The sequence below is a fragment of the Abramis brama genome (assembly GCF_963993115.1).
Source record: "Abramis brama genome assembly, chromosome: 22".
Lineage (NCBI taxonomy): Eukaryota > Metazoa > Chordata > Actinopteri > Cypriniformes > Leuciscidae > Abramis > Abramis brama.
Window position 1 is genome coordinate 13,093,865 of NC_139984.1, and position 15,021 is coordinate 13,108,885.

A 15,021-nucleotide genomic window follows, 5' to 3' on the forward strand; every position below is an offset into this window, starting at 1 on the left:
ACATCGTTTCGGACAGGGGACCCCAATTCATCTCCCGGGTGTGGCACGCCTTCTTCAAGCTCCTCGGGGTCACTGTCAGCCTCTCTTCAGGATATCATCCGCAGACCAACGGCCAGACTGAGCGGAAGATTCAGGAGATAGGACGTTATCTGCGAACTTATTGCCACCAGTACCAAGACAGCTGGAACCGATACCTCCCCTGGGCGGAATACGTTCAATCATTTCCACATATGATTTTATTTTATTTTTAAAAGGAAGGAAAATACAGTAAGTTAGGCTATATGTCTTGAAACTATTTGATTAAAATAACAACAAAAGCCAGAGGAGAAAAACAGATGTGTTCGGCTGTGCTCGTTGTGTTCGGTCTTCTGGTTTGTGTTTCCACCGCATGATCTTACCATTATTAATAAATGTGCATGTGTTAAAAAATCTTCCCAGTCTTACTGACATCTGTTATGACATCCAATTCAAACATTACACAGCTCATGATAACTTTCGTTAACTCTACAAAAGAAAATCCACTTCAACAGCTAATTACTCTTTGACAGCCATGTATGATTCATCAAGTTGAGCAGAAATCCCGCCCTCAGCTAATTTCATTGGTTAAGGTTACAATGACAGGTAGGATTAGGGATAATTGTTCGGTGTCTGGCGCAAAAGGTCTATAGGAGAACGATTATGTAAGCGATTATGTTTGGACTTTTTACTAGCCACAATACTGTATACTGTCATATCACAAAACATCAGAAGAGAAGATACAAGATGTTTGAAGTTAATCAATGTAAAATAATTCTAACAGAAAACAATGTAAAATAAGGGATGACAGGAACTAAAGTGATAGGAAAGGGCAAGGAGAAGAAATAGAAAATCCGGTGGGGAGGGAAAATGATGCAATCCAATTAGAGAGAGTGAGAAAGGGTAAAGAGAGACACAGAGGCCATGGGAGTGTGTGCAGACAGGATGTGGAGGGCACATGTTTGAGGAGAGAGGGGCCCTGGAGCAGCCACAGACTGGGAACACTAGAGAAATGTGTCCCGTCCCACTCGCCAAACCATGTGCATGCGGATATATAGAACCAGGAGAGAGAAGAAGAAAGAGATTTCTGTGTCTAGAATTCACTTTTAATAATAATAAGAGCATTTCTTCTTCTGCATTTCCTGTGTGCATGCTCTCTCTTTTCCATCTCTCTGTTCTAGTCCTATTTAAGGTTAGCGAAACACTAAGTATTACATCAATTAGCATGTAATACATAATATATTATTAACAATATATTATTTATAAGCTTTTTACATAATTTGACAAATGATAAAAAACGATTTTAAGAAGTTTGTGTTTGTAACAAGGGTAAAACAATCAAATCTATGCATTAAGGCAGTTGAAAAATAGTAAAAAATAAATGACAACTCAAAAAAATAAGGACATTTAAGGCATAGTCCTTTGTTATTTCCTTACAAAATGTAAAAGCTGAAATCTTTCATGAAAAAAAATCAACCCTGCTGGTTCATAAAAATGCATGTAGTTGAAGAAACATCCAATATTTACTCTGATTTTATATGTTGTGGAAGTGGAACCATGTTTCAATGGAGCCATGTTTCTGCCGCACAGAGGAGACTTGTGTTACCGCAACACCTACAATCACTCAAAATAACAAAACGGGAAGTCCTGGATATTTCGAAACACCTGTGGCTAAGGCAACGCGTAGACATGTTTATACTTTAGGCCCTTTTCAAATGAATGCGCTTCGAATGTAGTGAAACGCATATTTGTCGTGTGGTGATGTAATGTTGTCCAACAGTTTTGAATGGAATGTTAAAGGGAGAACACAAACATTATTTAAAAAAAGAGGAGAATGCTAGAGAGAGAGAGAGAGAGAGAGAGAGAGAGAGAGAGATGAGAACATGCAGAAAGAGGAAACGGAGGGAGGGGTGAGTGCAGGAATGACTGGGTACGAAAGAGCCAAAGGCTGATTAAATACAGCTGTGGAGGGAGGGAGAGAAATAGATGATGGAGATAGAGAGAGAGAGACTGAGGCAGGATGGACTGAATGTTGGGGGGTAGAGTAGAGGGAGTCAAAGAAGAGACATGCTGGAGACAAGATATAAAGACTTAAGAGTACGCAGACTCCAGAGAAACAGGCACTGGGCAGGAATGGCTCCACTTTTGTGGACTTTTAGAAAACTTTTTTTTTTTAATACCTTGTTATTTAACAATATCTAACAAAAATGCTGTTCATTTTATGAAAGCCATTATAATTTCCACCAGTGTCAATTCCATCACATCTCAAATAATGTTATTTAATGGATTTCTATGGTGGAAATTACATTTTAAACATTTTTTAAAATGCCGTTCTAGCTGTGAAATTAGCCTTTGCCATTTTATGTATCCTAAATACAGATGATCAAATAATGTATGTATATTTGTGACCCTGGAACACAAAACCAGTCACAAGTCGCACGGATATATTTGTGGCAATTAGCCAACAATACATTGTATGGGTCAAAATTATCGATTTTTCTTTTATGCCAAAAATCATTAGGATATTAAGTAAAGATCATGTTCCATGAAGATATTTTGTAAATTTCCTACCGTAAATATATATAAAACATGTATTTTTGTGAGTGAATGCAGCATAATCGCCAACATAAATGAACAACTTTAAAGACGATTTTCTCAATGTTTCGATTTTTTTGCACCCTCAGATTCCAGATGTTCAATAGTCGTATCTCGGCCAAATATTGTCCTATCCTAACACACCATACATCAATGGAAAGCTTATTTATTCAGGTTTCAGGTGGTGTATAAATCTCAATTTGTAAAAATTGACCCATGTGACTGGTTTTGTGGTCCAGGGTCACATTTTTCAAATATGCATCATTTGACAAAATTGCAACTTGGTTGGAAATGATGCACAATAAAAAAAATTCTGTTGACAACTGATATTTAACTTGATTTTTGTCTGTTTTCTTCCAACATCATGTCTCATATTTAATCTGAAGCTCTTCACTGGCACTTTTGTCTCATTGGTAAACAAGTAAATTAACTTTTGATAAAACTTTAAGAGACAAAATGGTTAGTCATGGAAACGCCAACAACAGAGGGAATAATGTGGAATTTGTGAAACAAATGACAAATGATTATACAAATGATTTTTGTGATTACTTTGTGTTGATCATACTTTTCAAAATTAAATTTTTACTGAATGGTTTAAATATTTGTCAAGGGTTAAAAAAGGGGGTTGTGATGGAAATTACACCACAACAGAGGGAATAATTTCTGTGAAAGAATTACATTATTTTACTCTGTTTTTATTAGCTTTAAAAATGTTATATATATAGCATTAGCGTTATATATATATGCATTAAATCATTTGAAAACAGTAAAAAAATTTATATATTTCAACAACAACAAAAAAGCTGTCATTAATAAAAATCTGGGACATAAATGCCATAGGGACATAAAAATCATAGCAGAACTGATTTGTAGTGCAATGTGTTATGATGATTGTTATGTGTTTTTTATGAGTTTTATGAAACGCTGAATCATATCCCTCTTCTCATTCTCTGCCCATTTCCCAACTCGCTCCCAAAACATTTACAGTACCCCGTAAACTCTGCAGACTGTCAGGGCGGTATTCCAAACGGTGAAGGGAAGCAAACAGAGGGATTTCTGAGATTTGTTTTTATGACCCCAGCACACTGGCGCTTTGATGAAGTGGCACTAAAAGGACATGGATGGCTTTCCTTTTCCTTTCAAGTGTTTCCAGTTCACATTCCTCATTGCGCACACATGATTTTTCTCCTCTCACAACACACGCATCCTCATTCTGTCAGAGTAACACCCTGATGCCTGACCATCTACTTCTGAGAATATATAGATACACTGGAGGTGTGTGCCCCAATCTGAGTTCTGTTTCATCGGAGTATGAAGGAATGTGATACAGTAGCAACATAGAAAGTAGAAAATTTGATTGATTTATGCTTCCAGAATTGCAATGTTTGTGTGCAAAAATCACCGGTTACAAGTATGTTGTGGCCAATGTGTTGCCAAATGGTTGGTAAGGTGTTCCAAGTGGTTGAATACATGTTTGCTATGCGGTTACTAGGGTGTTCTGGCTATGGGTGGTTTCTATTGCCTAAATTTAAAGTCCAATTGCTCAGAAATGTAATTTCACATCTCTTTAACCAGCCGCATCATTCATATGCATAGCACAAACTTTCAAGCATGTTTGTGTTGATCATTTAAAATGTGCAAAAAAAAACATGTTTATGTCTCTGTATATGTTTAATACTAGCAGCATGCACGAGTGTGGGTTCCTTACGCTGTGGGGAAAAACAGAGCCTATTTATACATTGACCAGGCGTTTTCCTGTGTGGCGTTTATAGTGGATGCCTGTGGATTATGGCTGCAGTAAACTAGCGCTTGTTAAAGTTTCTGTCATTCCATGGATATTCTAGGAATATACCATAAGTCCAAATGAGCAAAGATAAACAAAGAGCATGGTTTGACAACAGCTGTTTTCAGATTGCAGAGAAGACCGAAAACTCAAACGCGGTTTTCTAGACACTGGTTAGAACTAGCAATGGACTGAAATAATGCTCTTAATAGAAAATAAATATCACTAAAAATATTTGGTTAGACGAGGACTCTGCATCATCAATGTTTGGAGAATTGGCATCACAAATTTTGCAAAAAAACAAACAAAACCAGATCAAATAAAACAAACGAAATACAAAACAAAGCAAAATAGATCAAAACAACAACAACAACAACAAGATAAAAAACTATGTAAAATAAGATCAAAACAAAACCAGATAAAACAGATAAAATAAGACAAACAAAATACAAAACAGCCAAAAAAAGAAACAAAACAAAAGAAACAAAACAATGCAAAATAAGATAAAAACAAAATAAATAAATAAACAAAACCAGATACAACATATATATAAAAAAAGCAAAATATGATAAATACAAAAAAACAAAACAAAAGATAAAATAAAATAAATAAAAAAACAACGCAAAATAAGTTTAAAAAAACCAAAACGTAATAATAATAAATAAAAAAATCGTGAAGAGAAACTGGCTTTACGTGCAAGTTCATATTCGCCAAACCCAAGTTCCCATGTTAAAGTGACCATCCAGAAGTATCGTTCTCCCTTACAGACAAAGAAGAATGACACAACAACACAACTCAAAAACACAGGGATGAGGCCTTGGTATTCGTGACACTAAGACAATAGCATCTCAGTGAGGGCAAGATTCTGACAAGCTAAAGCCCCTCTTTGTTAAATTACAAAAAAACAGAAAATAGCCAAGGGCAACGAATAATGCAATATGTAGTGCAAGGGCACAAATGATTGATTTGATGTGACGAGTAAGTAATACATGGGCGCAGCTTAAGGCACACACACACTACAAGATATTAGGGCCGATTTTGGGCCCAATTCTCCTCTTCCGTCAATCCCAGGTAAAGTCCCGATTATCTTGATGGTTCTGCAGATTATCTTATCAGATTGTCCTATGGTGTGATGTGCGTTAAGAATGATTGAATCTGCTCGGAAGAATGTCGGAGCCGCCCCGATCTCGAATCGTTTAAAATGTCTTAGTTTCACGAATACCAAGGCCTCAACCCTGTGTTTTTGAGTTGTGTTGTTGTGTCATTCTTCTTTGTCTCTAAGGGAGAACTATACTTCTGGATGGTCACTTGGACATGGAACAGAACTTGGGTTTGGCGAATCAGATATCCTCGAGACAAACGCACATGCACACTGTAGATTGTCACGTGGAACGAAACAATACACAATCAGAAAGCGAGCTGACGGAAGAATAACACGACTTCATTCAAACCTTTTTCTTTCTTTTTTTTCCAGTGAATTTTCTGTAAAAGGCAGTCCAAACACTGTTATCGCCATTTCTTCTTGCCCGTCGTCCGCCATATTAGATTACTCTAAAGTCACGTTTGATGGGAGAGATTTTGCAAGATTTCCCGTGTTCACGCACGGGACTCTTGGTCACTCCACGTACTATAGGAACAAAACCGTTAAATCTATGCTTTTTTATCGTCATGTTTGTGCTCTCTCACATTTTAAAAATCTGATAAGATTTAGTGTGGGCCAGCCTTTAGTGGTTAAGTATCTGAAGGGTCATAGGTTCAGATCCTGCAAGGACTGATCTATGAAGCATCACCATGGGCTGTTCACACCAAAACCTTGGTTGCTCCACTGGGGCTTTAAAACATTAGATGAATGTCAGATTTGTTAGATAGATAGCATCATAAATGGGTTATATGCTTGCATAACATAGTGTTTCATTATAGTCTCATTACCAGACCAAAATCCTTTTCTACGTGACATGATCATGCACTGATTTAGGAGTATTACTATTAAACTCTGCCACCACAGCAAAAGAAAAGGAACTGGGCTGGTATTAAAATGAAAAATGTCTATAAAAATAAACATTATGGTTACAGTAGTAGGAGGAAGCATTCAAAATACGCCACAGCCTTATGCAAGTTTGCTATTAAAATATCAACAGGACAGTGGATGGAGTCTTTTGCAATCCCAGAGTGACATGGCTAAAACGTGTGTTTGGGCACAGATGCCGGATCTGTGGTGAAATATGAAAGAGTCATTGCTGAATAATTGCTGGGGGAGTCATCTAATGATTCCCAGGATCAACTACAACTTTCTGACATCATACAGAGGGCTCAAAGTTCCCACGCTGCACTGCACGTGAACGAGCCTCGGGGACCAGACCATTACAGACTTTCACTCTCAGGCATGTAAACACACAATCAAGCCCTCCTCAAGTTTTCCAGCCCTTCTTTGTCAGTGTCAACAATCAGGGAGACATTGTTACTCCAGAACACAAACGCTTATCCTTACACAAGTATCTGTACAGACCCATAATCCTAAGTATTCAACTTCGGCGTGTAACTCATCCCACACTACTTGTGCTACGGGTGTGAATGATACTTCAAACCATGCTGCTTTTTGAGGAGAGGTGTGCTATTACTTTTGTAAGAGATCAGACTTATGATTTTTTACATTGTGTAGAATAAAATGGGTGAAAAACATCCCACAGACTTAAATCGAGGGAGAGATCCAAGTCAAATCTAGCACGAAAAATGTTAAAAACACTTGGGAGTGGGCTATTTTGTCTTGGGGCCACCAAAAATACAAAGCATAAAACACACTTTTAGACACTCTATGTGTAGCAAGCATGTAAAGGTACAACATATACAGCATCTGACGCTGTCTTCTCTCATAACAACAACTTGCGTAACTTTTAATTGAGCCTTAGGACATCAACAAACCCGACTCCTCACATGGGTTTCACCACAATCATTCGACATGGGAGCACTCAAGTAAACACGTTCCCTGAACTCATCACTTTGAAACAGACTCTAGAAGTACCCACCTTGGTCAGCCTCATGTTTCCCCTGGACTTTGCTCTCTCCCTCCTTACAGACCCTCTCACGGGTACCGGATCTGGCTCGTCTCCACAGCTATCCGCACACAGGGCGCAACCCATATAGAGATCTGGACCCTGCTGGTCCGTCTCTCCTCTCTTCCGTCTCTCCTCTCTTCCCTCTCTCTGGATGAGGTTTCCCCGAGCACACAAGAGCAGCTGTTTTTGTCCGCTCACTCGAGGCCCTTCCCCTTTTCCTGGCTCTCATTCAAACACACACACACATGTTCGCCAGTTCACACTCATCCATCTCTCGTGAGCACACAAACTTAAACAAAGGTGAGAATATGCCTATTAAATCAAAAGTCTATTAGCACTCTGAAAGCAGCACGCGTACGGTCAGCCAAATGTACACAACTCGCCAAGCCAACATCTAGAGGACATCAGCCCCCACCCCCTACTATTCCCAGAAACACACACACCATTGTGCTCAAGTGCTCTGTCTTTCAGACTGTAAACAGACATATGTTGACTTTTCTTCCTTTATAGCTCATTTTTAGTGTTAGGAGAACATCAAATGATGCCTCAAATCATGCAGTTTGATGAGGAGAGGTGTGCTAGTTCTCTTCTAAAGAATAAGATTTATGATTTTCGTCTGCTGGACGATAAAATGGGGAAAAATAGAGGTACATTCCCATAGACGTACATTAAAGGAGGGACCTGAGCCATATCTAGAGACCGGAATATTACAGAGATTTGGAACACCCTACTAATCACATAGCTACACATTAGTAACCACCCAGAATCACTTAGCAATGCCCTAGCAACCACCCAGAACACACTAGCAATTGCCTAGCAATGCTATAGTAACCACCCAGGACAACCTATCAATCACCAGGCAATGCCATTGCACCCACCCAGAACACCAAAGCAATTACTTAACAACACCCTATTAACACAGAACACCATAGCAATGCCCTAGCAACCACCCATAACACTCTAGTAATCACTTAGTAATGCCAGAGCAACCACCCATTACACCCAAAAAATCACTTCACAACACCCTATTAACCCAGAATACCATAGCAATGCCCTAGCAACGCCCTGACAAGTAGCAACCACCCATAACACTCTAGTAATCACTTAGCAATGACATAGCAACCACCCAGAACACCCAAGCAATCACTTCACAACACCCTATTAACCCAGAATACCATGGCAATGCCCTAGCAACCACCCATAACACTCTAGTAACCACTTAGCAATGCCAGAGCAACCACCCATTACACCCAAAAAATCACTTAAAAATTACCTAATGACCCAGAATACCCTAGAAATGCCCTAGCAATCACCAAGCAACCACCCAGAATACAGTAGCAATTACCTAGCAATGCCCTAGTAACCATCCAAAAACAAGTAATCACTTTGCAAAGCGCTAGCACTCTCTCTGAACACTCCCTAGTGACTGCATATCAAAGTACTAAAAATCACTTCAGGTTTCTTTAGAACGTGAAATTGTTTTTTTTCCTATAGTTTGCACTTTTGTTAGATTCATGATCAAAGTATGGCTTAGACATGAAGACAAAAGAAACAAAATACATTGTCTCTAGGAGCCACAGTGCAGAACATGCGACTCTTACAGATCTTCCAACCTCAAAAGGATTTCTCATGCTTCTCTTGACTTCACTCATCCATTTCACTCATTTTTCTTGCATATTTTCCCAGTATTCTTGTAGAGCAAGCCAGCTGAAACCACGACTATTCACCAGGAAATGATATGGCATATCAGACCACAACAACCAGCAAGGGAAGCCGCAGCTCTGCAGGGCTTTGGGCTGAGCTGGTATGCGAGTTGGCAGCGTTGATGTGTAGCTGCTGGGCTTAGGCTGTGTAACTGAGAACCTGTGTGAACAGAATTGGCCCTTCAGAGACGATTTACCCTGATCAGGCCTCCGAGAGTCAAACTCTCTATCTCTGCCTCTTTAAGAACATTTTTTTGTTGTTGTATGTTTTCAGTTTTCCTAAGGACCTTTTTTTCTTTTCTCAAAAGAGGATAAGAGATGGAGAGGAGGGGGATGGGGGTGACATGGTGGCCTGTGGGACTATTAAATCGTACCCCTTTTAAGGCAAATTCCACTCGTGCCTCCTCAGCCCCTCTTGTTTCCCTCCCTCCTCTTTTCCTGTTCTCTCTCTCTCTATCTGAATGCACTCATAGGCCAAATCTCTACTGAATGCCAAAGTCCCTTTAACAACTTTCTCAGGTACATAGAAGTACATACATAGTTCCGTCCTGTTGTTGTTCAGAGATTGCAGGTCCACATGAGACCTACCTGGAAACAACATCAATTGAAAATTCTAGAAAAAAACCCCATTATCAGGTCAGTCAAGTAACACTATGTTTACATGCAGCCTACTAATCAGTTAGTAATTCAACTAATAGATCCATTTGAAAAGAAAAAAAAACAATCGCATGCATCTGAAAAAAGAGATATGATTAAACTTCCATATGGATTTTCAACCTGACAGAACGAGGAGGTCATCCCAAAGAAATCTTTCATCATTTACTCACCTCAAGTTGTTCCAAACCTGTACGACTTTCTTAATTCTGCAGAACACAAAAGATTTGTCAATGAAAGTCAAAGAGGTTCAAAACAACATTTACCAGAAAAGTCCATTTAATAATCCAAATTTGACTTTAATGAAGTGGTTAATGACCATCTCTGAACTCCCCAACGTTCACTGTTCATCCAAACAGGTATTCCCACTCCAATGTTGCGTACTTGGGCCAGATAAAAAGATTAAAATTACACACTTCACCTTAAAATCCACATTCTCATTTCATCGAGTTAAGCTTAGACAAAACCATCGCTACACAAGAATTTTTGAATTTATTAAAAAAGCGAAGCCAGACATTTTTTAGAAGTAATGCGTCACCTTACGCAAATAGAGAACTGAGTGATCTATGGACTGTTTCTAATGAAATGTGTTTGTCTGATACACAGACTCTGGCACCCCATGAAGTCGATGAGCCTAGCATGCAGCCACACATTTTTCAACACCTGAAGAGATCGCAGCAGGAAAAACCTCCAAAATGCTATCAACTAAAAAACAGCCATTGCCATTAGCTGCCGAGCACTTTTTGGCAGGGAACGTCCTCCTGGCAGAGGCCTCGGCAGACATAATTCTCACTATCTCCTAATGGTGTGGGGAGGCTTTTCAAGCAGGGAAACAGAGGACAGAGAGACAACACACTATACTGACAAGATTAATTATGAACTGAATGGAAAGGAAGGGATTTAACATAGGATTATGTCTGGACTTTGGAATTCTTTTTTATTTTTTATTCTGATTGCTGCAAAAGAAAGGAAAGGAGGAAGGAAGAAAATATAAGGAGTCATACTGGGCTCAGGAGTCATCATTTCAAGCTGAAGAGACTGCTTAAAATAGAACGATAAAACAAAGACTGTATGCTCCAAAAAAGGAAAGATAAATAGACAGACGGGGGAAGATGGGAATCTAAGTGAACACTTGAGGCAACGTTTTTAAACAAATGCCCTGGATTGGCCACTAGGCAAAGATAATACAAGCAATTGCAGATGAAAACAAATTAAAACTGAAATACTTCAACAAAGTCCACAGTACCACTGTTAAAGAGCTGGCAACATGCACGTTACAAATACCTTAGCACACACAAATAATAATGATAAGATCGACAGTAAAAAATCTTGATTTCCTCATTTTTTTAAGAAATTGAATAAAAAAATTTGGTGTTATACATTCAGGGTACGCTTACACGACAACGATATGCTTAAAACTGATCATTTTTTCTTGGTTTTCCGCGTACAGACGTCACCATTGTCAAAACGATCCCCATTGACACGGATCCACGAAAACGACTAAAAACGCTGTATTCTGCTGCCAGGCCATCAGATGGTGATGAAACACTATAGATTGAACACGTAATATATTCACGTTCTTTTTGTTTACATGGGGAACATTTTCAAAAATATGCACTTTGAAACCCGTTGTCAGAAGGAAAGGTTAGATGGTGGGAAGACACTTTTGGAAGACCAATTTACTGTAATTCTTTTCAGACTGTTTATGGCAGCTCCTTTAACTGTCTTCCAGTTTATTTCAATTCTTTCATGGTAACTTTTGGGCTCTGTGGTGCAACTGCATCTGGCCAACAGGCTTGCAGTGCCGCACAAGGAGGAAAACAACACAAACCAAAGTTAGGGATTCATTTTCTGAAAGTTGTTCACTATAACTTACTCCCGAAGTGCCACTAGTGCAGGGTATATCTCCAACCCTAATTAAATACAGTTGAACCTGCTAATTAAGGTCTTTAAAATTACTAGAATCTTCCAATGCTTATGTGTTGGGGCAGGTTAGTACGAAACTATGCTGAACACAGGCCCTACAGGAGCAGGACTGACACCCCTGGAATCGCCAGCTCAAAAGTGTTCTGAATGGGTAATCTGGGGGTGTCCAATCCTGCTCCTGGAGGGCCAGTGTTCAACATAGTTTTGCTCTAACCCCAACACACTTGCCTGATGATTCTGAAGACCTTGATTAGCTGGTTCAAGTGTTTTAAACTCTGCAGGACAGTGGCCCTCAACTTGCCCTTAGAACACTTGTATGTAAAACTCCAAGGTGCTTGCAATGGTTCCTTGCCTTTTTAAAGCAGTCATTTGGCCCTCAGCATGTGTTGTAATACCTGAACAGATCATACTAGAAGTGGATGATCTCACAACATGACCCACCCACAGAGGGCGTGTGAGAGACTTTGAAAAGGCCACCTATTGTTTATACAAAGCCATCACCTCAACACCCTCAGAGTTTACAAGAAAATTTCCAAGTTTACCGCAGCGTATTTCACAGTCTCCTCCTAAACAAGTGGTCAGTTTTCACATACTGTCCTGCAATCTTCCAGGGCTTGGTTTGGTTCTTTATTTTTAGATCTTGACACTCTTGAGCATGCTGACTGAGAATGAAACCAATTTTGCCCAAACCAGGGTGGCTGCGGGATCTCAAGGACCATAATTTAGTCACTTTTTCATAAACAGGGGAGACTGGGAAATCTTGCCAAGTTCTAAGAATCGTTGCATCACATGCCAATGACAAATAAAGCAAATCTCGCTTTTCTCACTTAACCACATAACAATAACAGTCTCAAATGCAACACAAGTAGATCATATTTTACGTTACCTCAACAATTGTTTGTTCACTATGCTAAGAGTAGCTCTGCCAAGAACAATATTTTAAAGATATATCTGGGCTACAGAAGTGCTTGCAATTTGTTGGTTTCTGTAGAAAGCTATGCCCTGTTGCCAATTTAGGGCCACAAAAATGGCTTCCATATGTATGGAGACCAACTTCACCTAGTTAACCTAGGAATCTGTTAAAGGACAAGAGCAATCAGGCTAAAAACTTGTAGCTTCGGTCACTATACTAAATGCAATAATGCTCCCTCCAGCACTTCCAGTACACTAAGAGATCTGGGCGTAAATGCAAGTTATTCTACTTCTAAAATGAACAAACAACCTTTAATTTTGCTTAACTATCAGAAACTTTATTAAGTTAAATAAAGGAGATACATTCTTGTGATTTGAGGGAACTTGGCTGCAAACTGCAACTAAAATAGCTGGAAATCAGACTTGAGTGCCGGGAAGGAAAAGAAAAATAGTCATCAATTCCCTGTGTCACTAAAAGCAGAACACAAAAAGATGTGTTGTGCTCAAACTCAAGGGTACAGAAGGAGGATGTGCAGCATTAAGCTATTAATAGTGGCTTACAAGAAATGCGCAGTGAGCATGTTGGGATGTTACCATAAACATCCGGTGTGAGAGATCCAGTGTATCTGCACATGTCCAGAATCAGAAGTATGAAGAGTCCAACATTAGAGAAGTATAAAAACTGCTAATGTAAAAGTTAATCCCTGTTTTTTTGGGGGGATTAAAGTCAACATAAAACAAGAATTGGAACCCATTTTCCAATTCAAAGTGAGGAAAAGATTCTTTTTTGTGTGTCTGATTGTGGAAACCAGATGATTCATCATAGAGTTTGACTAATCACTTTAAACACATGTGGTTGAAGGTGGCCTTGGTGATGTCATCATTTCATTTTGATGAGATACTGCAAAGACAAAGAGTTTTAATCATTTGAATAACATTCACTGAAAAATCACCACAATAAGTGACATGTGAAAGCCAAGCATGGTAACCCATACTCGGAATTTGTCCTCTGCATTTAACCCATCCAAGTTAGTGCACACACATTAGGAGTCGTGAGTAGTGAACACACACACCTGGAGCAGTGGGCAGCCATTTTGCTGCGATTGGGGGTTATATGCTTTGCTCAAAGTCACCTCAGTTATTTCCTGCTGGTATTGAGAATCGAACCCGCAACCTTCGAGTTACCAGTCGGACTCTCTAACCCTTAGGCTACGACTAAATCTTTGATTTCACTTTGTCTTCAATCTTGCCCAATAAACAGCTACTGAATGAGGACCAGGCTGCTGTTCACCACAGGAGAACTCCTCAGCTCAGAATAGATTGATACGAAAGGCAGAAACCGAAAGATGCTGAGAAAATGTCAAAGAGACACACCACATGCAGATGTTTTGAGAACATAGAGTTCGTTCTCTCGTCTGCATCCCACGGCCCAGTCTGCTTCCTGTCAGGCTTGCTGTACTAAGAACAGAGACGACCCTTTGGGGCCTGGGCTCAGTTAATGAGGCCTGAAAGGCCGGGGTGAAGGGCACATTCTTTGGCCTCCGTCCAGCAGAAGGTCACAGGATGAAGGGGGTGTTAAAGGGACGCACAGCATGAGCAGAGTAGCATTTATCATGTTTTGATACGTGACGTCAAACGGTTCAGAGACACAATCTGTGCAAAAACAATCTGTCAGTAAAACTTACTTCCTGTATAACTCCCTTCACTTACTAATTTAACTTTAATTAGCCAGAATAAATCTGCACCAGCCTCTCAACATATTTTGAAATGAGTACTTAGTTACGCTTCAGGGTGAACTATTTATTAAAATCCTGTTGGATAAAGCATTCCCACTTTAATAACATCCTGGGATTAATGAAACTTCGTTCCACTGGAATTTTCATGGGAAATGATAATTGTCAGAAACCTCCAGCCCCCAAGCTTGTATCTAGGATATATACACAAACACTAAGTGCTGGTGGTGTTGCAGACATAATTTCTAGCAGTATCAAGGCTCTGGGTCCTTTGAACATAGTGGCCAGCTAAAGTCAGACTGAATGACTGGTGACCTTCGACCTCAAAGTATGCCAATGGTCTAGGAGAAACAGAGCTTTGGAGTTAAGAAGCCTGCATTAGGGATCAAAATGAATACTCCCTAAGTGCCAAATGAGTACAAATACTTAGCTTTGATATTCTTCACATGACTTAACACAGTATCTATCTATATATATCTGTCTATTTATCTATCATCACCAACTTATCTTACTATCTGCCCATCCATCCATCCAGTATGATGTACTAAATATTACTTTAGATTATGATGAATAAAGGATCATGCGACACTGAAGACTGGAATGAGGCTGAAAATTCACAGAAATATTTTCAATTTTAAAACCGTAAA

General features: G+C 39.4%; 1 protein-coding gene across 4 annotated transcripts in view; it reads right to left on the bottom strand.

Moving 5' to 3' along the window:
* Window positions 1–7,668, bottom strand: part of tns2a (tensin 2a) — a 57,532-nt gene extending 49,864 nt beyond the window's left edge. For 3 of the 4 annotated variants that reach the window (XM_084099893.1, XM_084099892.1, XM_084099891.1), the window contains exon 1: window positions 7,417–7,668. In XM_084099893.1, the coding sequence (XP_083956019.1) occupies window positions 7,417–7,530 (114 nt within the window). In that variant the 5' untranslated portion in view covers window positions 7,531–7,668. The remainder of the gene's footprint in view (window positions 1–7,416) is intronic. The other variant, XM_084099895.1, reaches the window with a different exon arrangement.
* Between the last annotated feature and the right edge of the window lie 7,353 nt (window positions 7,669–15,021).